This window comes from Cebus imitator, unplaced genomic scaffold (genome assembly GCF_001604975.1).
Source record: "Cebus imitator isolate Cc_AM_T3 unplaced genomic scaffold, Cebus_imitator-1.0 Scaffold195, whole genome shotgun sequence".
Classification (NCBI taxonomy): Eukaryota; Metazoa; Chordata; class Mammalia; order Primates; family Cebidae; genus Cebus; species Cebus imitator.
In genome coordinates, this window is record NW_016107510.1 from 3428672 (window position 1) to 3454712 (window position 26041).

The following is a 26041-nucleotide window of genomic DNA, read 5'->3' on the forward strand; positions in this document are numbered from 1 at the left end:
TTTTTTTTACAAAGGTAACAACGTATCTTTACAATGGGAAGATCTGGCAAATAATATCTTAACTAAATAACCAAATTTAGTAGCATACTGATATCACGTAGCCTCTTGCCAATGGAATGACAAGTACATCATCATCTGTGTGCTATTGTTGCCAAAAATGTGTAACCTAAATCCAATCATGAACAATAAAGACACATTCATATTGCAGACATTTGATAGCCAGCTCAAACACTTAAAAATTATAAATTTAATGAAAGGAAAAATCATACTAAGAGTATTGTTTTCAACTACAAGAAAATAGAAGGCCATGACAACCAAATACAATATGAAATCTTGAATTGGATCCCAGAGGAAAAGAAAACAGAAAGCTATAAAAGACATGGGGACAACTGGGTAAATATGAATATTGTACATAAAAACATATCACTGTTTCAGTGTTAAATTTCTTAACAATATCATAGTATGCAGGAGAATGATCTTGTTCATAGGAGATAAACATGGAATTATTTTGAGAAAAATGCTATGACTGCAACTTCCTTTCATATGGTTCACTTCTGCTAATAATCATGTATACAGAGAGATGAAGACAAATTGATACACACATATATACACACATACGCATATATTATATATGGAGGAAGACAGAAAGCTAATGTGGCAAATGCTCATTGTTAAATCCAAGTGAAGTGTATATAAATGTATATTGCACTACTTTTTTTGTAGAATAAAACTTCTAAGAAACAAAGAGTTGGGAAAAAAAGGGTGACTTCATTCATTCAATAAATATTACTTGAGCCCAGCAGGTTAAGGCTGTGGTGGGCCATGATCTTACCATTGTACTCCAGCCTGGGCAGCAGAGCAAGACCCAGTCTCAAAAAAATTTAGAAAAAAACACCAAACCTGTTTATTTTGTTTCATTAGCAGAGGAAATAACTGCCATTACTTTAAAGTTCAAAGCAGTGAATACTGCTTCAAATGTGACTGCAGCATCAAAATAACATGGAAACCTAATATCAACCAAAATTAAAAACTAAAAATCCAAATTCCCAGGCTCTCTGCGATTCCTATGATTCTCATCCTGCATCACAGAGCTAATGAATGAGACTCTCTGGGAACACAGCTGCAGAGTCTATGGTTTTAATAAGCTCCAGGAAGAAAGTCCAGTAAAGGACTTTATCCTGTCCTTTAAGAGCAATGACACATACTCAATATTTTCAGAGAGTTGACAAAATTTATCCATTCATTACCCTTAAAGTGAATGTTAACTTTGGGATAATTCTATAAATTTTCATCAAGTAAACATTATAATGCTAATATTTTAAAGTATTTCATTACTCCAGTGGTATTTTCTGAAGTTCACATTTTCACATATAACCCAAATCGAAACTCACCTTATGTTTATAAAAAGGATAAGAAGTTGATCATTTTAATATAACAAAGCATCACCTTCCAAAAAGTAAAATACCAAAACAACCACATTTATTCACCAATAATCCCCCAAATACTAAATGATCTATTTCAAAACAATATAGCAGTTGTATGAACAACAGAGGAATAATATTAATTTAAAAAGAATATCACTTAGCATTATCATAGGCTAACCCTCACCATGCCACAGTTCATGAATGGCTCTTAGAGACATAAGTTTTATAAATTACCAACAAAGAAAAAAAAGTTTATCTCTTAAATAATCAAAAAATCATATGATTCTTATCCTACTCTTTTTCTTTTTAAGACAGTCTCCCTGTGTCCCTTCGACTGGGGTGCATATGGCACCATCACAGCTCACTGTAGCCTCCAACTCCTGGGCCCGGAGAATCCTCCCCTACAGCCTCCCGAGTGTCTGGGGACCAGAGGCAGATGCCACCATGCCCAGGCCCATCCCATTCTTTTGTTACACCGAATTTATCATTCTTTCTAAAAAATGTCTTCTCATTTCATCCTATATCCCACTCTCTTATCTCCAAAAATACTTCCCTTAAGTCTTACTGACATCATGAGTTGCTTCTGCTACAAATTAACTTAGTATCTAGCATTTTAAGATAAGCCAAATTTCTTATAAGTTATCAACAGATATTAAAATTCAAATAATCTATATTTTTATGAAAAGAATATATAACATTGAGAAAATCTTATATGTTTTATGTTGAATTTACTTCAGATGAGTTTATTTGGGACTTTCAAAAGAAAATAACCATCTCTAATCAAATCAGAATGACACCCAGAATGGATAAGGAAAAAATACTAACTCTCAAGGGCTGTTCAGTAAATACCTGAATGAAAGGTGAGAAAGTAAATACTGACCAGGTTTAATAAAAGCTTCCAGACAAATCCTGTTTTGAATGCAAAAGCTACCTTAAAAAATAAATATATAATATTATAAACTACCACAGAAAATTATGCTGAGGTAATAGCCTACCTGGCAAAGTAACGTGAAATTACACATAAACCAAATATTTTAGATTTAAAATAAGTGATTTTATTATACAAATAAGAAAAATATTTCAGTCCATTTATTTCATGGGTAGCTCTTTCATCATAAAATAAAATTTTTTTCAAACAGCAAAAATACAAATACAAGGCAAAAGTCGTCCTTTTTAAAGTAACATAATGCAGTTCACTAGAAATACTGGCAAGCTTTCTGAACATTCATTCATTTAAAATGTGGTAAAAGTTATGAAACACAATTTGAAATATGATAGGTTAGAACCAATTAAACCAAACCCGTGAACTCTGTATAAATTTATTATATTTGCTGACTTTTCTAGTAAAGACCTTATATAGAAAATAATAAGGGTACTATATATAAACAGAGGTGGTAGTACATTAATGGTGTACATCAGGTACAAAATTGATATTTTCATTATTTTTATAATTTCAAGAAATTAGTCACATTTAGTTAAAATTTTAAAGTTTAAAAACATTTAGACTGAGGCTGTATAATTTATTTTTTTTAAAGACAAAGCTACTAAACAAAAAATCTATGAGATAAAAATCAAGTTCTATGAATAAATATTTTAAAATTAAGTACTCTAAGATCACAACACTGACAACACTAATTATCTTTTCTAGTCTTGGCATACTGTTTGGGTGACTGATGGGATAATTTCACTTCGTTTTCTCTCAGTCTATACTGGATCGTGTTAGAGAAAAATATTAAAATAATTAACACCTCTAACCAAAGTACTTGATAAAGTTTTTAGATGAAATAAAAGCTAAAAAAAATCCATTAACTAATGCACTGATTTTTAAAGCAAACACCTAAACCCTCATCTAAAGGAAAAGTTACCTAAGAACCACCGATTTTTAAAAATAAGTTATTCAATATTCATATTTACTCTATACTTTTATATACCAAAATCATATACTTTCACCAAAAGCCCTTTCATTAGCAGTTTCAGCTAGCATTACCTCCATTATAAAAAATACAGATGTCTATATATTTTATATTGTTTATTTATCAAAAACATTTCATCAGTAGCAACTGAAGCAGTCAAAAACAGGTAAAACATGACAAAACAAATTATTTCAATTCCTTATATCTAGACATTTTGATTAATTTCATAGTAACGCTATAGCCAAAAGAATATAAAAGTATTTAATATTTGATCTCAAATATGAATTGCTACCAAGAGTAATCTGTCATTCAACTAAAAAAACCAAGATATCAGTAATCAACTTTTCTATTTGAATAGTTTAATAAATTTTGAATCATATAGCTTACAGTTTGTATATGTCTTGCATAATTTTTAAGTCATATAGCTTAAAATAAGGTTATATATTATAAATAATAAAGAGCATATTCTTTGCCTTGATCACCTGATTTTTTTTTTGTTGTTGTTTATAAAATTAATCACAGTTAGCAGGGTAGAAATAGCTTTGAGCTTCATGAATGACATCCAAGAGATGGGAAAGGATTAGTTCTCAGTTGCTGCCAGTTATAGCGCCAGGTGGCTTTTTCTGCAGTGAAGGTGTTACCGATAATCCCATTACACTGGTACTAAATCTTGCAGACATCAAAATTATCACCAAGGTTCCTTTTCATCCCATCCTTTCCAAATGACTGGAAGTCGCTTCACCTGAAAGAAGTCAAATCCACATGCAGCTGCTGTTTTAGCAGGCAGCAAACTCCCTGAGAACGTCAGTCGTGATTCAATTTTGCTGTGCTGGTGGCCCCCTATTCCCTGTCCAATAATACATCTGTTAAAAAATCCTACAGCTACAAATCAAGCTTAATCCTACCAGGGACCTCATGTTGGTCTTGTCTTCCAAAAAGGCAGCAGGTTCTGCTGTCTATCTCTGCTAGTATCTGGGGAATACCCTTTAAATCCCAGTCCTACTTAGAAGAATAAGCTAAGGATCACAAAACATGACCTCAAAAACCCTGATATGACTATATTCTGACCCAGAGGCATTCATTCTAGGTGAAGATTAGAACTTTGCATAATAAGATTACACAGCAAGTGAATGATATCAAGGGACTATCCATATGCAGCCGCCTGGTTTTGTATAGACAGCCTGTGCTCTGCAATATGCAGTGCAGACGAAAAAGAGCTTGGTCTTTCTAGCTGAAATAAAATAGATTCACATAAATTAGTTGGCCATTTCCAGATTCCTAAATCCCCTATTACATCTTTTATTGACAGCTCCTGTGAGGATAGCACAAATGTTATTCCTTTTTATTCTGTGCTTCTATAACAATCATGCTCTGTAATTGAAATGTACATAGATTATGTCTAGAAATTAACATCTTGTTTGCTGTAATCTTGGATTACAATTGACTGTGTACATAATAAAATTAGGAAATCAATGGACAGATTTATCATCTCCAAGAAACTAGAGGTATTGTTTAAAGAATAGTTTAACATTTTGTGCCAACACTTTAAATGCAGGAGTCACAGGGAGTAGTCAATAAAAATGTGAGTGAGTCAACGAATACAGCAGGCATTGACTAATAACTAAAAATGATATTACATAAAATTAGGTCATATCCCTCAAAATTTAGATAATGTGAAAAACTTAGAGATTTCATAAATATAGTTTTCTCTAAATCATACTTGAGTAAGGTCAATTATATGTGACCATTTTAAATAAAATATATATGACTACAGTATTTAATATAAAGTTCCTTGATCATTTTATAACGATACTTTAAAATATTTGAATCAATTCAAATCAATTATAATTCAAGGTTTTATCATTCTTAACTATAAGTTTTTAAAATAGTTATCAGTGAAGAAATCTCTCCTCACATTTAAATATGTACATAACATTTCAAATGCATAGAATCCTAGAGAAATTTAGAAAATGTTATTTTATAATCAGTGTCTTCCACCCATGACATTGACAGCTATACCAGCTTATCTCAGCAAATGTATATGAAAACAGAGATTCATATACATTTACAAAAACACCTGTCCAGAATAACTCCATGGATATGAAGAGAGGACATTGTAAGCTTTATATTTAAAAAAGTACTAAGATTTGACATGGAATCTTGTAAAACTAAGCTCCTTGGTGTACTTATAATATGGTTTACTTGAGAGGTTCGATTTGCCCACAAGTTTTGAGGAACACTCCACATTTATTATATTAGTCATTATTGACTCATCATCACAATCTCTTTAAACATATCTGTATAATGTCTGATAGGTACTCAGAAGTCAGGTGACACAATTAGACTTTATGTATCACACAGAAAGACATAAGCCAATGGTATCAGTGCTATAAAAAAAACTTTATGTAATTATGACTACATAGCATATGAATATTCTTTGGTTACCTTGACTAGGATATTACTAGAAAAATAATGAGATAGGTAAAAATTACATATTTTTGTTATGATATTTTGTTATAATCGTGTAATACTTTAGAACTATACTATCTAATAAGGGACTAGCCTTATGTGGCCTCTTGAAAGATGACTAGTCCAAATTGAGATGTACTATAAGTATTAAATACACATTGGACTTAGAAGACTTAATACAAAAAAGGGAAAGTATTTTGTTAATGCTTATATTGATTACATATTGAAATATAATATTTTGGATATAGTTAAATAAATACATATGTGATTCATATTATATTTCTAATGGAAAGCACCACTTTAGCAGGTCTTATATTTTCAATAATATGTTCCTAAGCCAAATGAAATTATGCAACTAATAAAAATACTGAAGCAGAGGGTTAACTATGGAAGAACAAACATTCCAGTGTCAAATCTGGTAGATAAGCTTAGTATAGAAAGTATAAAATCCTATCATTTTAGCTTCTATTTTATATTTTCAGTTTAAGGACAGTGGTGGGAGAAGAGAAGACCTGCCAAACTGCTAACCATCAACGTATAAAAAAAGAATGATGTGATGTAGTTACAAAATGCTTTAGTCCAATAAATGCAGGTTTTTAAAAAAATTGTCTCGAGCAATTTCATAAAAGACTAGTGAGGTCTGTGTTACTCCCTCACTGAGCTCAATAGATAGCAACTTCAAAAAACATGTCTGGATCTAGAAAGGAATAAACTTTTATCTATGGTGTCATTACAACCATTTATATTCAAATTTTTAAAATACATTTAAGTAATAACTACAGAGATTTGAGGCATTTAGTATACTTCAGAATATTCACAAAATAAAAAGATCAACATTATAAATTATTAGTAGGCTGTTTTCTATTAGTCTTTTCATCATATCATCGATAAAATTCCTTTAAAAATCCTTTAATAAAAAGGGTTTTATAGAAATAAAACTGAAAATAATTTAATTCAAGAAAGGTAATTATTCATTTAGAATGACCAGACAACTGATACAACTAAAACACAAAGTCTATCTTTGTCACACACTGGAATATGATTTTAATATAAATATGTGTTCTTAAGGTACTAACTCATTTTAAACGTTGTTTTTTCATAATTATCCCCTTATAATACCTATCTGAAATGCTGAGGCTAAAGATGAAATTGAAATATATCAATAAGATGAATAAAATTTAAATCAATTTTTTAATGACCTAGTCATGCTACTATTTTTAGCCTTTTGCAATTATGTAGGTTTATTCCTTTTCTGGTTACAAGTATCACACAGAAATTACACATACACACACACAAAAGCAAAATAATAATAACAAAAAAACTTTCTAACCATCAATAGATGAGTGCAATGATATGCAGTCTGAGTTAATCTCCAGACATCCAAATTCATGAATAAAAATTCATCAGTTTTAAATACACTGAGCCTATTAAGCAAGAACAAAAGCATATGCACAAAAGAGCTTTTAATATATTTCAAAGCCCACAAGAGCCATGGTCTCATTAAAATTATAAATTACACAAACATGGAATGAAGATTCAAACTGCCGTGCAGCTAAGCAGATTACAGAAAACCCCGCGTTCCATATGATAACACACCATGGCCCTCCCAGATGGGGGTTTGGAACAAAAAGGCCATCACCACAGCTAGGGAAAACCTCCTTGTGATCCCTGGTTTCTGTTCAGCAGATGACAGCCAAATAATATGTTGATTATTCTGTTTGTGCTGCTAAGCTTGTAAGATGGAATAAAGCGATATGATCTATTGTGAACCCAATGCTAATGTGTTGCTCCACTCATAAATAATATACTGAATTTATTTTCAAACTATCTCTTATCTGAATTTCGGTTTTTAAATGCATGAATTAAAATAAAAGCCAGGATAAAATAATACTTAATTTGATGCTTTAAATTAAAAAATGCAATTGACAAGTGAAAAATATCTAAATGCTTAGTGAAGAGTTACTACAATCACTTTTCTTTAATTTCAGCACTGTAATGGGATACAAAAAAAAAAACACTTCTAAATAGGCAGCTACTTTCATTATGAAATAGAAATATAAAATTAAGTAACACAATCATGAAGTTAATAATATACATTATGGGCAAGATAAAAACTAAAATATCAGGGTATGCAAAAACACTTTTCTACAATATTATAGCCCATAATCAGAACATATAGTGAAAGCATTTTTGAACAATAAAAATGAAGACCTCATAAATGTTCATAACTTGCACAATAAATCTTACTCAATAAAAGAACTTTATAAAAATAATTTTCAAATAGCTAGCATTTTATTTTATTTGGTAACAAAAGTTAAAACCTAATTTTTCCCTCAATTAAAAAAAAAAGGTATATTTAAAATCCTAAGCTTTAACAGATTATGCCCAAATGAAGTAATGGGGGTTGTTTTACAAAACTACATATTTCATCATATTTATGAATACTATCATTGTTTAAACCATTGAAAATCATAACATTTACCTCTTCACCCCAAAATTCCTCCCTTCATACTCTGGTAGACTCTCCTTAAAGGCAAGCTAACAAATACAGTAGTATATTAAAACTGCATATAAAGTGAACATGAATAAACACTCTGTTTTCTTAAGGAAGTATTTTGTAGCAAGTACATTATTACGGTCATTGGCCCAAATCCACCTCATTTTTCTGTCTCCAGATACAGAGTCCAAAAACACTGCAAAACTGCATAATGTGGAAATACAGACTAAAGTTTTAAATCCAAAAGGTAAAGCAAAAATACTTTTAGAGAAAAACTAAAAAGATAAAACATTCTTGAAGCAGATAAGTTTTACTTAAACAAAAATTAAAAAGGACTAAACATACATGATAAACCAGATTACTTTAAAGAGATAAACTTCTGTTCATTAAAAGCACTATTAACAGAGCGAAAATACAAACTCATAGAAGAAGGATTGGTTGCAATACCTATCGTCAATGAAGGACTCATATTTTGAATATATAAAGAACTCCTACAAATCAAAGGAAAAGACAGATAGGCTAACAGAAAAGTGGGCCAAAGAAGTGTACAGGAACTTCACAGAAGAAAATAACCAAACAGCCAATATACATATAAAAAAGCACTCAACTTCATTAATCATTGAGGAAATATAAAGTAAAATCATTAGGGATTACTACTTTATACACACCAGAATTGGAAAAATGAAAAAGATGGTGGTAAAAAAACAAGTGTTGGAAACGTGGAGCAACTAGAACTCTCTCACAACTATAAATATAACCTGATACAAACATTTTAGAAAACTGTTTGGCATTGTTGCTTAAAGCTGAACATATACATACTGCTAATCCAGTAATTTTGCTCCTAGATATATCACCAAAAGAAATGTGTAGATATATAACTCAAGAAATATGTACCAGAATGTTCATAATCTCATTATATACAAACTATGCAAATGTTCACTAATAGAATGGATAAATAACAGTTACATATTCACAACTACATGCAGCAATAAAAACAAACTACAACTATGTGGATAAATCTTAAGACACAATGTTGAATAAAGGAAATCAGACACAAAAAATTATACTGTTTAATTTTCTATATATAATACAAAAATAAGAAAAATGAATCTCTGCTATTAAAAGTTAAGGCAGTGATTCTCCTTGTTGGGGAGGAGACACAGTGACTGGAAGGGAGCATGAAGGTGTCTTCTGGAGTGCTAATAATGTTCTTCGACTTTATCTGGGTGTTGACTATATTGGTATATTTTAAGCTATCTGCTTACAATGTGTGCACTTTTCTGTATGTGTAGCTTTCTTTAAAGAAGGCACTTTTACATAAAAACACACAGATATACAAAGGTAGTCAAAATCCTTGTCATAAGAAATTTAGAAACTGACATGTATATAATCTAAGGGAGAAAACTGAGGGTTCTTACCATATCTATTTGAGTAACCAAATTTTCAACTAAATAGCTAACTTCTTGGATGTTTATAAATGGAAGACATTTATAACAGTCATTCACCCTATTATCTTCCCGTGATTCCAATCATGTATTCAGAGATATCTAGTGTTCCTGTTGGGAGTAACTGATACTGCTATTATAACAGAGCTTTTAAAATAGTCTCAGGACTGAAAATTTGCCCTTATATGTAGGAAACTAAAATGGTACAGAAGATAAGGCAGTATACAAAATATATGCTTGCTGTTTTCGTTCTTGCTCCCAAATGCATAAGGTTTAGTTGGTTAATCATGAATGTATATTATTTAATAGCAATTCCTTGAAAACTTTCATTTTAATTTTTCAGTGAAATTTTAGAAAATATAATTTACTCTTTAATATCAATGCCATACAAATTAAATAAAGCCTCATGACAATCTGATAATAAACTATACATCTCATATCTATCACTTAAATATTTCCCTTGTTTCTATGCTAGAATCAATATATGATTTATAATACTTTTTTCTAATATTGAAAAGATGCTTTAAGAGATAAGCTAGGAAAGATCATCCAAAGATTATTTTAGTTCATTGTTTCATTTGTATAACAAGTATTTATTTATTCACTGCTTACTATCTGCCAGCCTCTAGGGAAAATAGAATACAAAATAGCTAAGTTTACAATAAATATAACAGGCTTACCCCTTTCTTTTAGTCTCATTTGATTTACAAATAAAACTATTTTCAACCACTAACATATTAACATATTCAAAAGTTAAAATGAATTTAAAAGATATATAGTAAAAGTCCTATTTTCCTTGTTTTCTTCTTAATCCCCACAAAGATTTAGATTTTGTATACATCTCCAGATTTCTTAATGTAAAAATAAGCAAATATGAATATATGGTTTTACTCCCCTCCCAATTTACACACAAAAATGGTTTAGTATACATTATGTTTTGAATTCTGCTTTTTCCAAATAACAACAGTATGTGAAAAACTTTCCAAATTTGCATATAGAAAAAATTCTCTTTTTTTTAACAGCTGTAGAGTATTTCATTGTATAGTTATGTCTTAGTTCTTTCAACCAACACCTTACCAATAGACACCAATGGATTTCCAATCTTTTGCTACCACACAAAAAGCTACAATGAAAACTCCTGTACATGTTATTTAGTAAGTATACACAAGAATTTCTGTAATAAATTCCCAAAACTGGTACTGAGATGAGGTAAATGCATTGGTCTTTTTCTAGAAATTAACAATTTGTATTTCACAGGAGTTGAATCGTTTTGCACTTCCACAACATATACATCTCAGATTTATCCTGAAAAAAGTCTCTTCAGGCCTCTAAAATACTTTGTTCATGAGGCAATTTCAAAAGATATGCTCACTGCAATAAATTCCATAAAGCTCTTGGTTAATTTTTTCCCAGATGCAAATGTAAAATTTGTTGACTTAGTAAATTTAAAAGCAAATAAATTTTCAAATTTAAAAACAAACCTCACATCAACTCAGTAAATCAGCATATTAATGCCTAAATGTGCTGGGATAGCAACTATTTGTCTTTCCAATACTTCCTGTGTTCTAAAAACAAATATATTCCCTACTCCAGTTTTTGAAAAACTTCACATTCAGTACTTTATAAATGGATAAGAAGTCAAACGCATTTTACTTCTAAATGAATGTTTTCCTAAAACACTTAAATGTTTTCATGAAGTCAAATCTATGTTACTTGTATTATATTTTTAAGCCATAATTTCAAAAGTGATCTAATCTTTACGATCACCATTTTTAATAGGCAGTATCATCTAATGTGTTTTTATTTCAATGTCTATCCTATCAAATATTTAATAATTAGAAAACAAACACTTAAGTCCACTGAACTTCCTATCTGATATCATCCTTAAGTAAATCAGTTTCAATAGCCCACTGTTTTGCTAGAAAACATGTAAATGATCATTTTTATTCCCCAAATAAAGATAGGCAACCTATGTTGCATATTTATCAGACAGAAATCAGCCAGACAGAAATCAGTCTGAGATCTCAATATCCTGTAAAAACAAAGTGGCTAAACTAGTTGCTGATACTAAAATGAATTTTAAAATGCTAGCACAAATTCTCTGCTCTTATAGTCAGCAGATGTGACAGAGCCATACTTAAGCTCTGACATAAGTAATACATAATGTTAGGCAAATGCGTTGATTTTAAATATGAGTCAAACAGAATGCACTGACAACAAAAAGAATTACCTAAGAAATGTAAAATAAAACCAATGAGAAAACACATCACAGTGGCTCTAAGAACATAAAAGCTTATCAGGCTAGGATAATTTAGAAGAAAACAGTCCAACATAGCATACAATACTGAGGAAATCACTTTATTTTAATTCTATAAAATGACTGATGTTCACAATAACTCAGAGCCATTAAAAAAATTTAAAATGTATTCTGTTTAAGAAAACAATGATGTTCATTTTTCTAACGAATGCTCAAAGTAAAATGTCTCAGTTAAAATCAGAATATACAGTGGTTGGTCCTTAAAAGATGAACTGTGATAATGTAAAATAACATTATGGGGGCTTTAGGCAGCAACTTTTTTTCCCCGTTTTTTTTTTTTTTTTTTTTTTAATGATTTTTCCTTGGCACAGACATGCAACCTTCTACACTAAGTCAGTTTTTTAGTCAACAGTCAAAAGAATATCTGATTTTTTCTGCAAGTTATGTAGGTAAATTTTCACTCAAGAAAATGTCCTGATTTCATTTTACTTTAAGTTGTAACTGCCAAAGTAGATATGTTAGTCTGGTTTCCTAGCTTCAATTTTCTACATGAGCGTGTTCAAGTGACTCTATCTCTCTAGTCCTCCTTAGTTTCTTCATCAGAAAAGTGAAGGAGTTATAGAAGGCATAACATGTTACTAAATAGAATGAGTGTGCTAACAAAGTGAAACAAACAGATGACTGCATTAGGTCCTGTATCTACATCAATGCTGTAACTAGATCTATCTGTATGTACTCTATATTTAAACTATCTCAAACTACTATATGTCATTTTACTATATATATAAGGCCTACAATAAAAGAAATGATAATCATTTTAGAATCTTCCCTAACATTTAATATTGTTACTGTCAGGATATAACAAATTTTTCATGTAGTCATCTTAACTCACTTAAAATATCACTATAATCAATACCCTGTGATACTGAATTAAATATTTTCTAGCCAAAATAAATTACTCACCTGACAGATTAAAAATACAAAAACACATGATATGTAACCAGGATATTTTTTAAAAAGCATTCTCAGCAATGTCATCAAATACTAAAATCAACACAATGATCTACTAACAGTAGAATGGATGAATAAATTCGGGCACATTTAATTCAAAGGGATAGTATAGAGTAACGAAAATGAATGAAGTAAAACTACAAATAACTATATGGATAACTCTTCAAAACATAATGCTGAGTAAAGGAAGAAAGAATATACAATTCCATAAAAAAGAGGCAAAAAAGTAAATATATTGCTTGGGAATACATGTAAAGTGACAAAATTATATTGAAAGTTGTATAAATAATTACCATAAATGTCATGATACTAGTTACCTCTAAAGAAAAAAAAGAGTATATCAAGGGTTTCTGGGATGCCAGTAAAACTCTGTGGTTACATAGATGTTTGCTATATGTTTAATTTATAATTATTCATTGTTATACCCTTACATTACTGTATCACTACATTTTATAACAAAAAGTTATAATTATATACTTTCTAAAATAACGTTAATATATTTTTATAAAAAAGGAAGGACTTCTTTCTGCTATCAACAATTTCCTTGCTCTACATTTCTAATTTTTATTGCAATATTTTAATAATAAAGAAATCAGTTACTATGCCTAATTCTTCACAATCCTAATTAAAAGTAGATTTCAGAGGCTTACTCAATGGCTACAAAAAAATACCAGGCCTTTAAATAATATAAGATCAGTTATCCTGCTACATCTTGGCTTAGCAGCTCCATGTTGTTTCTGTCACTCTTCCTTCTTTTCAAGAAAATGTATGCTTATTTAAAAAAAAAATTCCAAATGATAATGCAGGTAATAATTTGAGGCATGCTGCATTCCAAAAAATACAATAGTTCTAAGGTAGGAAGAAACACACTTTTAATTTTCACACATTTAAAAATAATTCTGGGAGCACCTGTGTATGCACACAACATGAAGGTCCATGACTGGTAGGTCACAGACTCTACAGATGAAATCCACACTGTGAGTACTAGAAAACATGATAGCTGGATTACAGCATAGATATACAATGTCTAATGTAAATTACACTGGGGCAATCTTTATATTTTCTTTGGAAAAACAAAAGTAAAGGGAATGGAAATTACTACGGAAGAGATAATAATAGTAAATTAATCTACATTACCAAAAAACCACACGATTTACAAAATCCTCAAAGTCCACCACCTAGAAGCATCCTTCAATGTGTACAGTTACTACAACTTTTAGATACTGCTCAACAGGATGCAGACAATGAAATTTTGAAACAAGACTATCAGTACTTTCATCAGGCTCCAGGTAACAATATGATGGCAATGGTATAGCACCTTTATAATAATATTGCTTTTGTTGAATACTATTGGTTTTTGTGAATGCAGCCAAGGATCCCCTTCCTTAGTGGGTCCAACAAACTAGTTATTTGCCCATCTATTAAATGCCAACTTTACAAAATTACATTGTGTCCAGCAGGGAGCAGTATTACAACAGTCATAAGTGTTAAGTTGAACATGAAACCGACAGACAAAAAAGGAGGGAAAAGCTCACTTACCGTAAATCTGTTCTATAATTCATTCAATTTTTAGGGAAGTCGCAGGGCTTCCAGAAAAAAAAAAAAAAAATGAAGCACGTCTCAAAGCATACGTGGGTGATCCATGATTTCAGGAATCCTAAAGCAGGAAATCAAAATTATATTAGGTAAAAGCTTTTTTCAACCATATTGAATTGAATTAGCATATACTATGACTGAACAATAATTGCAAAGGTGCATCTTCCCCTTAATGGGTCAATGAGATCTTGAATTCAGGAATTTGATCACACTTTGGAAAAAATAACTTAAAAAAAGGGTATTAATGTCCTTTATCCACCAGAGAATTTAGGTCAAAGAAGAAAGTAATAGCTAATAGATTATATGATATCAACCTAGAAAGAACTATGGTCCAAGAGTTAAATGAGCTGACAAAGCAACCATCAACAGTTCATTAAACTCTTCTAAAGTGAGATATAGACAGGATACAAACATTAACTTCTACAGGTTACCATGAATAACTGAGGTTAATTTTAAAGGAAAAAAAGGAGTAGAAAAGCAGATTGCAATGCTGGTGATATAAGACTAATTAGATATGCACTGAATATGAGGAATGTGGTGATACTGTAAAAAAACCTCATGACCAGTTATATGACAAAAGCAAAACAATATTTTTGATACTGACTTGGATGTCAAAACCTGCCTCACTGTCAACTATAAAAATTTTAGGTCAGTTCTTATGACTGAGAAAAAAAATTTATTTTCATTTGAAATGTTAAAGTTTGCTTTTAGTGGGTTTGCATGTGACCTTTCAGTGTCTACCAGGAAAAGCAAATTTTTGCCTTTAAAACAAGATAATATGTGCATATTCACTATTAAATATATATAATTACATATACAATATCACATATCAATATGTTATTAATATATAAATAATATAACATTTACTTGAAATTTAACGAATATGTAAAATGGTTCCTATTTTCTGGCAAAATGACACAAGCAGTTTGACTTGGGCGAATGATACAAGAAATATGATTACACTCTAATAATTACAATTAATTTGACTGAAGCTGAAAGAAACTCTGATATATTAATCTACTAGTCTTTAGCAGTCAACTATTAATTGTATTACTTACCATCTTTTGCTCTCCTTAGTCTTCTTATCCTATCTCTTGCCTTTGCCTTTACACATTTCACTTTTCTGATAACTCCTCATTTCTGCTAATCTATCCTCCTTCTCTTTTGTAATGCATTTCTGTATTAATCCAAATGTTTAATTCAATCTCCTCTCTTTATGACCCTACCACTTCTTTTCTTTTATCCCAGTACCTTTAAAAATGAGTTTTCTCCTATAACAATAGTCTGTTTAAATATATCCTTTCATTCACCTACAAGCACCATGCTTGATCTTAACAATCTTAAAACTCTCACATAATTGGAAGACACAAGTAAATATACTTAAATTATGTGTTATTCATAACAATTTTCCTCTGAGTTATTTAATTAAAGAACTTGCTTTAAATTCTATCTTGAAACATGAAAATTTCAAGGAAATTTAATCTCACACACCCGTTATAAAAAACTGGAGACAACCACTTTCTAATAAAGAGTTAATTTAGGTAACTTAGGATCTTACTACATTGATGTGAATAAATATTGAGTAATCAACTTCTCTAAATCAATAGAATTTTAGTGTAATTTATTCATATGTGTGTACATGTAATGTGCAATATCCACATGAAAAAGCCAAAGTACATTAAATAACCCCCTACTTCTAATATATATTATAAAGTCTAAGAAGAAAAGTGATCTTCCCGTTCAGCACTCTCTAATACAGGTATAAGTATTAACATTAAAGGTATTAATATGCTGTAAAATAATGTCATAATTACTTACAAGACTTGAAATTTTTAGAATTTGTACATAGATTATATAATATCATTTATAATATAATTACCTAAAAAGAGACTATAGTAAGTTGAGAAATGTTCACCCTTCCTGCCTCCCCTACCGAAATTCATGTTCACCTGGAACCTCAGAATATGATCTTATTTGGAAAAATAAACATGGCACTGCTGACACCTGACTTCGTGTTTTTGACCTCCAAAATTGTGAGAAAATTAATCTCTGTATGTTAAGCCAACAAGATTTTGTTCATTTGTTATGGTAATTTTAGAGAACTCACATAGATTTTCATACTAAAAAATGGAGTGCTGCTGCAATAGATACCTAAAAATAGAAAAAGCCTAGATTGCCTTGAAGACATTTTTGGTAGAAAAAGAAATCTTAAGAGAATTCTGCTGAGGGCTCAGAAGGAAAAGAGGTAAAGAAAGCTTCTATTACCTTAAAGAATACATATATTATCGTGAACAGAATGTTGGTAGAAACAGGAACATTAAAGGTTTCTGATGAAGTCTCAAGAAGGAAATGAAGAACATTATACTGGAAAGAAAAAGCAGTCCTCATTGTAAAGTGGCAGAAAACTTGACTGAAATGTGTTCTTCTATATGGCGAAAATTAGAACTTGGTAAGCAATTAACTTGAATATGCAGCTGAGGAGATTTCCAAGCAAAGTGTTAAAGTGTACACTGTTTTCTCCTAGCTGCTTACAGTAAAATGTGAGAAAAAAGAAATAAACTGAGGAAGAAATTGTTAAGCAAAGAAAAGTCTATGATTTGGAAAATTCTTAACCTATCTAAATTGTAAAAGATGATAAAGCATGCTCTGGAGAAGGACCAAGGACGTGGCTGAAAATCCTTTTCTGAAGAGATTAGGTGTGTGACTAACAGGTCCAATCAATCTTTTCAGCAGAGGATAGGAACAGAAATGAGGTTATCCAGAAAGGATCTTTGAAGAATTCTCTTATAATGGTAGAGATCCTCTAAACATACATGGGAGACCCACATTAAATATTTAGTAAACCATGCTATAAACAGATGTGCTGTCACCCAGACTTTGTTGTTCTGTCTATAGAGAACAGGCAGAGTAGATTTAGTGTAATTCTTAAGGGCCTTGGGATTTTCATAATGGTAAATGAGCGCTGGCTTCAACTTAAAGTCACCAGTTTCCATTATCCTCTTAGGAGAGTGAGCCTGTCCTGTAAAGCTTCAAAGCTAGGCATTGACTTCTCTCCAGCTATGAAAAGTTCTAGATAGATCTTCTTCTAACAGAAGGCTGTTTCATCTACACTGAAAATTTGTTATTTCATGTACCCACCTATATCAACTATCTTGACTAGATATAGATAACTTGCTACAGCTCACCATACACTTTTATGTTATGGTCTCTTACCTTAAACCTCATTAATACAACCTCTGCTATCTTCCAAATGTTCTTCTGCAGCTTCCTCACCTCTCAGCCTTCACAGAATTGAAAAGAAACAGGATCTTACTCTTGATTGGGCTTTGACTTGAAGGAATGTTGTGGCTGATTTGAACTATCCAGACAACTAAAACTTTCTCCATATCAGCAATAAGATTGTTTCTCTTTCTTATCATTCATTAGTTCATGAATTTTTCCACTGCATTCATAGCTTAACTGTTTGCAAGAGGCCTACCTCATGGCTTGTCTCAGCTTTCAACAGGCCTTCCTCAGTAAGCTTAATTGTTTTCTAGCTTTTTATTTAAGGTGACAAATATGCAATGCTTTCTTTCACTTGAACACTTAAAGACCACTGTATGGTTAATTATCCTAATTTCAATATTACTATGTCTCAGTAACACAATGAAGTGAATAGGAAGTAAATAGGGAGGCCAGGGAAGGACAGATGGGAGAATAGCTGGTTGATAGAACAGTCAACATGCACACATTTATTAGGTTAACCATCTTATGAGGGCACAGTTTCTGGTACTCAAAATAATTACAATAACAACATCAAATACCCTGATCACAGATAACCATTGCAGATATAATAATGATGAAAAAGTTTGAAATATTGAAATATTGCAAGAATTATCAAAATGTGACACAGACACACAAAGTGAGCATGCATGGTTGGAAAAATAGGACCAACAGACTTGTTCATTTCAGGGTTGTCACAAATCTTCAATCTGTAAAAAATGTAATATCTTCAAAATTTGATAAAGTGAAACACAAGTGAGATCATGCATGCCTGTAGTTTTTCTATAAAAAATATTAAGGGACCCTGGAAAGCCAAAATAATTGTATTACTCTGTTCTCACACTGCTGTAAAGAAATACCCAAGACTGGGTAATCGATAAAGAAAAGAGGTTTAATTGACTCACAGTTCTGCAGGAATGGGGAAGCCTCAGGAAACTTACAATCATGGTAGAAGGAGAAGCAAACATGTCCTTCTTCACATGGTGACAAGAAGGAGAAGTGCCAAGCAAAGAGGGGAAAGCCCCTTATAAAACTATCAGATCTCATGAGAACTCACTCACTATAATGAGAACAGTATGGGGGTAACCACCCCCATGATTCAATTACCTCCTACCAGTTCCCTCACCTAATATGTGGGGATTATGGACACTACAATTTAAGATGACATTTGGGTGGGGGAATAGTCAAACCACATCATTTCACCCCTAACCCCACCAAAATTTCATGTCCTCACATTTCAAAACACAATCATGCCTTTCTAATAGTTCCCTTGAATGTTAGCTCACTCTAGAATTAACCCAAAAGTCCAAGTCCAAAGTCTCATCTGAGACAAAGCAAGTCCCTTCCACCTATAAGCCTATAAAATCAAAAGCAAGTTAGTTACTTCCTAGATACAAGAAGGGTACAAGCATTGGGTAAATACATCCATTCCAAATGGGAGAAATTGGCAAAAAAAAAAGGAGGCTATGGGACCCATGCAAGTCCAAAATCCAATAGGGAAGCCTTTAAACCTTAACGTTCCAAAAGGATCTCCTCTGACTTCACATCTTACATCCAGGTCACACTGATGCAAGAGGTGGGTTTCCAAGGCCTTGGGCAACTCTGCCTCTATGGCTTTGCATGCTACAGCCCCCTCCTGCCTGCTTTCATGGGCTGGCTTTGAGTGTCTGCAGCTTTTTCATGTGCACGGCGCAAGCTGTCAGTGGATCTACCATTCTGGGATGTGGAAGACCAAGGCCCTCTTCTCACAGCTCCACTAGGCAGTGCCCCAGTGGGGAGTATTTGGGGGCTTCAACTCCACATTTCCCTTCCACATTGCTCTAGCAGAGGTTTTCCGTGAGGGCTCTGCCCCTACAGTAGACTTCTGCTTAGACATCTAGGCATTTCCATACATCCTATGAAATCTATGAGGAGATTCCCACATCTCAATTCTTGACTTCTGTGCACCCACAGGCCCAACACCACGTGGAAGTCACCAAGGCTTGGGGCCTGCACCCTCTGAAGCAATGGCCCGAGCTGCACCCTTGCCTCTTTAAGCCATCGCTGAAGCTGACACAACTGGGATGCAGGACACCATGCCTCAGGACTGCACAGAACAGGGGGAACTCGAGGCCCTGCCTAGAAAACCATTTTTTCCTCCTAGCAGCCTGTAATGGAAGGGACTGCTGTGAAGGTCTCCGACATTTCCTGGAGGCATTTTCCCCATTGTCTTGGTGATTAACACTGGGCTTCGTTAAATATGCAAATTTCTGTAGCTGTCTTGAATTTCTCCCCGGAAAATGGTTTTTTCTATGGCATAGTCAGGCAAAATGTCACCGGTCTCTTTGCCAAAGCATAGCAAGAGTTACCTTTGCTCCAGTTCCTAATAAGTTGCTCATCTCCACCTGAGGCCACCTCAGCCTGGACTTAATTATCCATATCACTATCAGCATTTTGATCAAAGCCATTCAACAAGTCTCTGGGAAGTTCCAAACTTTCCTACATTTTCCTGTCTTCTTCTGAGCCCTCCAAACTGTTCCAACCTCCGCCTGTTACCCAGTTCCAAAGTCGCTTCCACATTTTCAGGTATTCATACAGCAGCACCCCACTCCCTCAGTACCAATTTACTATATTAGTTCATTCTCAGGCCAGTCTCAGGCATGCATAAACAACTGCCTGAGACTGGGTAATTTATTTATTTATTTTTTTTCAAAAAAGGGGTTTAATTGACTTACAGTTCTACAGGGCTGGGAAGCCCTCAGGAAACTTAAAGTCATGGCAGAAGGACTTACACACAGTGGTTTCAAGTGTTGTTATTATTAAGCCCTGAGACAAAATTTAGTACAAAGTTGTAATAATCAAAAGAATGTAGTCCTGGCGTAATGACAGATCTATAAACCATTAAAATAGAATAAACAGCACAGAAATAATGTTGACATAAATGGCCAAATGATTTTTGACAAGGGTAGCAAGACCATTCAATGGTGGAAAGGCAGTCTTTTCAACACATGGCATTGAGAAAACTAGTTATCAACATAAAAAAAATGAAGTTGAGCTTTTGTCTTACACCATATAAAATTAACTCAAAATAGATCAGAAACCTAAATGTAAGAGCTAAAACTATATAAATCTTGATTGGCCATGATTCATTGGATACAGCAACAAAAAGAGGCCACAAAAGAAATAAAAATATATGAACTGGACTTCCTCAAATTAAAACCTTTTGAGCATCAAAAAATACCATCACAGGGTGAAAGTATTTGCATATCACATATCTAATTAAGGGTCAAGGTCCAGAATATATAAAAAATATATAACTCAACAACAACCCCAAAAAACAAAACAAAGCCATTACTCAATTCAAAATCGGCAAAGGTTTTCAAAAGGCATCTCTCCAGACAAGGCATACAAATGGCCAATAAGCACATGAAAAGATGTTAAACATCCCTAGTCATTAGGGAAATGCAAATCAAAACCACAATAAGATATTACATCATATGCATTAGGATGACTATTATAAAAAAATAAATAAATAAATAACAAATGTTGGTAAGGATGTGGTGAAACTGTAACCCTTGTGCACTAATGGCGGGGATGCAAAATGGTACAGCCAATGTGGAAAACAGGTTGGTGGGACCTTAAAAAGTTAATCATAGAATTTCCATATAATACAGCAATTCCACTGTAATGTGTACACCCAAAGGAGATGAAACCAGAGATTCAAATATACTTGTATGCCAATGTTCACTGTAGCACTATCTACAATAGCCAAAGGTAAAAACAACCATGGAGTCTATCAACAGATGAATGGATAAACAAACTGTGGGGTGTGTGTGTGTGTGTGTGTGTGTGTGTGTGTGTGTGATCTTATATATATGTTATAATTTACATATGCAACCTTATATATAATAATCTTATATAACATATAATCATATATATAAGATTGCATATATTATATATATATACACATACACACACACACACACACACGTACAGATGGTCCTTTATTTAACAATGGTTTCGCTTATGATCTTTCAACCTCATAATGGGTTTATCAGGGTATTAAATGCATTTTCAACTTATGGTATTTTCAACTTAAAATGGGCTAATCAGGACATAACTCCATTGTAAGTCAAAGAGCATCTGCAATAGATTATTCAGCCATAAAAAAATGAAGTTCCCATACATGATACAAAATACATGAACTCTGAAAAACATTATGCTAAGTAAAAATTATGCAAGTATTAACAAAAGAATATTGTATGATTCCACTTATATGAGGTGCTTATAGTAAGTTGGCAAATTCATAGAGAGTAGAATACAGGTTATCAGGGGTTGAAACAAAGGAGAATAACAAGTTACTGTTTGTTGGGTAGAATATTTCTTTTTCGAATGATGAAAAAGTTTTGGAAATAGTGGCAATGATTACACAACATAGTAAGTATTCTGAATGTCACTTATTTGTATACTTAAAAATGATGAAAGTGATTAACTTTATGTTATGTATATTTTTATCACACATTAAAAAAAAATTTTGTAAAAAGCTCAAGACCTTTAGCCAGTTTAGGGAGCAGACATGGACACTAATACTTCAATTAGACAATCGAAGCTGGGCTACTGATAAGCAGTAAAGTGAACATATTCTAATGCTTAGTGAGGGAAAAATCATCATCATATATGATCATAATCTATTAATTTTCATGTGGGTTGATTCAGGAAATGTTAGTAGAAAAAACATAATTTGCTTTATTTTTTTAAAAAAATTCAACCTTAGAATACCAAATAGACTACAAAATTATTTTCAAATTTTTCATTTTGACTAATTGAAAAATTGTAATACCAAATGACCTTTAATGTTATTCTTTAAACCTTTCACTTTGGGGAATAAAAAATACAAAAAGCAAAACTAGAAAATTCTAAAGATTTTAAGAAGCAAATATTTTATTACAAAGGAATCTGTTTCAGCACTGGATAACACTGTTATAAAGCTCTTTAATCTCAGTTGAAAGTGAAATTTCTATGTCCTGGAGAAACAAAGCGTTCTAATTTTTTTTTTACAAGATTAAAACAGGTCTTATGAAACTCAAAATCTTTTACCTCCCAGCTACCTATGTTCCACTTACTACCTCAATCACTTTCTCATCACTTTTCCTCACCCTTTTAATCACTATAAATACATACCCATTTTATCAGGGCAAATATGCTTCATGTTTTATGTTAATATTCATAAACTGGCTACATATACAGCTGCCTTGAGGAGGAAACTAAGGCTGTATTTGGGCTGAAGTGGAAAATAGTGGATAAGAGTATGAATTCTGGAGACAGACAGCCTAACTCTATTGTGAATCCTAGAACTTCTACTTACAAGCTTTCTGACCTAGATAGAACAAGTTACTTATCTTTATGTGACATCATTCATATAAAGCATTCAAAACATTCCAGAAACTACAATAAGCATTCAATAAAAACATTACTTAGTATACTTAATTACCAGTACATCCATGGATAGAGAAGTGCAGATACTGAAGAAGATACTAAAGAAGATACTTAACATTTCAGCTCTACCATGTGCCTTTTGTTTCAAATATCATGCCTAAATGGGACTGTGGTTCAAAACAGTAGACAGATTTACTGCTACTCTCTCCAAAAACTGCACTGAAATGATAGTACATTTTAAAAAATAAATAGAAATAAACACTGAGAAAAGGAGTGAAAGGTATCAACATACTAGAGATTTTGAAGGATTTCTGGAAGACCAAGCATATAAAAAACCATAGTGATAGGTTGAAAAGAACGGAGTGAATAACAGTCAAGACATAGCTGGCAAAGTATGGTTCACAGGGCAAATCTCCCAGCCCATCACATGCTTTTGCATTTTTAAATGGCTGAAAGAATAAAGAAGCAGCATATTTTCTAACATGTGAAAACTACACAAAATTCAAATTTCAGTGTACACCAAGTGTTATTAAAACACAGCCATGCTCATTTGTTAATGCTATCTCCGGCTACTTTCCCATGGCAGAGTTAAGAGATCGTATTACCTGCAAAACCTAAAATATTTACTATCTGGTCCCAGAAAATGTATGCCCACCTCTAGTCAAGCAGAAACACACAAAAATGCTTCAAGAAGATGGGACGTTTCATCCTGTGGCTCCAAAGAGGTTCAGGGCGAAATCAGCAGTTCTGGAGGCTAAAATAAATAAATAAGTAAAAAAGGTATGATCTGCCTGAGAAGAATTTGGTGTCTCAGTATGGAGGTTGGAGAGCCAGTATGGGACATCTTTATTTGGCTATTAGAGAAGGACTGGGTCAGTGTCCTTGTTCCTTAATTATGCACTTTGAAGCAAAGCGCACCAATAAATTAAGGCACACCAATACATTAAGTCCTACCAACCCACAAGAAAATTGGTCACACTATTTTTTTCCATTTAAGCTTAAGATTTGTTGGAAAAACAAAGAGAAAATCTACTCCAGTTATCTATATTATTCAACTCTTCCTTTATTTATGAACATGAATAAATAGCCTACATTTAAGGAAACCACAAGCATAAGAAATAAGATCCATAATGAAAATAACTAATCTGAATAAGCAACCCTAGAGAAATCAGAGGTAATTCAGGGAGAAAAAAAAGGAAAGGAAATCTATTTAACGTTGGCAGAGATACTGAAAAAATATTGCATCTGTAAAAGGAGAGGCAGAGAATTAAAAGAATGGAATACAAACATAAAACATATGCCATCACCTCCTCCCATTCACAAAAAAAACAGAAAAGGCGGAGAAAAAGTCAAAGAGGAACAATCCAAAGGAGTGTAATGTTCCTAAACTTTCAGGAAAAGTCACTCCTCTCTCCCCTCCAGAAATCTATTCCACATACACGCACACACAAAAGAAACAGACACATACACACTCTCTCTCTCTCTCTCTCCCCCTGCTCTCCCACCCCTACCCCACCAAAGGCGGGTCTTGAAAGGACTCAGGGAACACAGGGCAAACGAAATAAAAATACATAGAGCTGTAGACACTTTTTTCTTTAGATCTAGAGCAGAGGTTGCCAAACGAGGGCCCATGGGTCAAATTCAGCAGACTCTGTTTCAGCAAATAAAGTTTTTTTTTTTTTTTTTTTTTTTTGAGACGGAGTTTCGCTCGTTACCCAGGCTGGAGTGCAATGGCGCAATCTCGGCTCACCGCAACCTCCGCCTCCTGGGCTCAGGCAATTCTCCTGCCTCAGCCTCATGAGTAGCTGGGATTACAGGCACACGCCACCATGCCCAGCTAATTTTTTGTATTTTTAGTAGAGACGGGGTTTCACCATGTTGACCAGGATGGTCTCGATCTCTTGACCTCGTGATCCACCTGCCTCGGCCTCCCAAAGTGCTGGGATTACAGGCTTGAGCCACCGCGCCCGGCCCAGCAAATAAAGTTTTACTGGGACAAATTCTCGCTCATTTAGTTACATGTTATCTGTGACTGCTTTTGTGCTCCCATAGCAGTTGAATAGTTGCAATAGGGACCATATGGACCACAAAGCCTAAAATTATTTACTATTTGGTCTTTTATAGGAAAAGCTTGCCAAATCTTGATCTAGAGCTGTGTGATTTAATATAGTACAAACTAGCCACATATAGCTGTTTAAATAAATAACCTAAAATAATTAAAATTAATAAGATTAAAATTCAGTTCCTCTGTCATATCAGTCAAATTTTAAGTACTCTAAAATCATATATGTTTAATGACTATTATACTGGACAGGGTAGATACAGAACATTTCCATCAGCACAGGAGGTTCTACTGGACAGAGCTCATCTGGATATTACCATGATAGGTAACTGCATTTTAATTATTGCTTTAACAATTGCTACACTGAAAAAACATACGTAAGTGCTACAGTCTGAATGTGTCCCCCAAACAGCACCTGTTGGAAATTTAATTCCCAGTGCAATTTGAGAGGTGAGGTCAATTGAGTGGTGTTTAGATCTCAGGGCTCCACAATCATGAATGGATTAATGCAAACTATAAATGGGATTGAAGTTGAGAGTTCACTCTCTTTTTTTCTTTTGCCCTCTCTTGGGCCCTTCCACCATGTAATCACACAGCAAGGACACCCTCGCCAGACACCAGCCCCTCAATCTTGGACTTCGCAGTTTCCTGAATTGTGAGCCAATAAATTTCTGTTCATTATAAATTACCC

The 26041-nt window shown here is 32.9% G+C and overlaps 1 protein-coding gene across 6 annotated transcripts in view; it reads right to left on the bottom strand.

Moving 5' to 3' along the window:
* IMMP1L (inner mitochondrial membrane peptidase subunit 1) overlaps positions 1-26041 on the bottom strand; it is a 68840-nt gene that overhangs the window by 35318 nt on the left and 7481 nt on the right. For 5 of the 6 annotated variants that reach the window (XM_017547110.2, XM_017547107.2, XM_017547109.2 and 2 more), the window contains exon 2: positions 14556-14673. In XM_017547110.2, the coding sequence (XP_017402599.1) occupies positions 14556-14578 (23 nt within the window). In that variant the 5' untranslated portion in view covers positions 14579-14673. Of the gene's footprint in view, positions 1-14555; positions 14674-23943; positions 23969-26041 lie in introns of those variants that run through there. The other variant, XM_037745230.1, reaches the window with a different exon arrangement.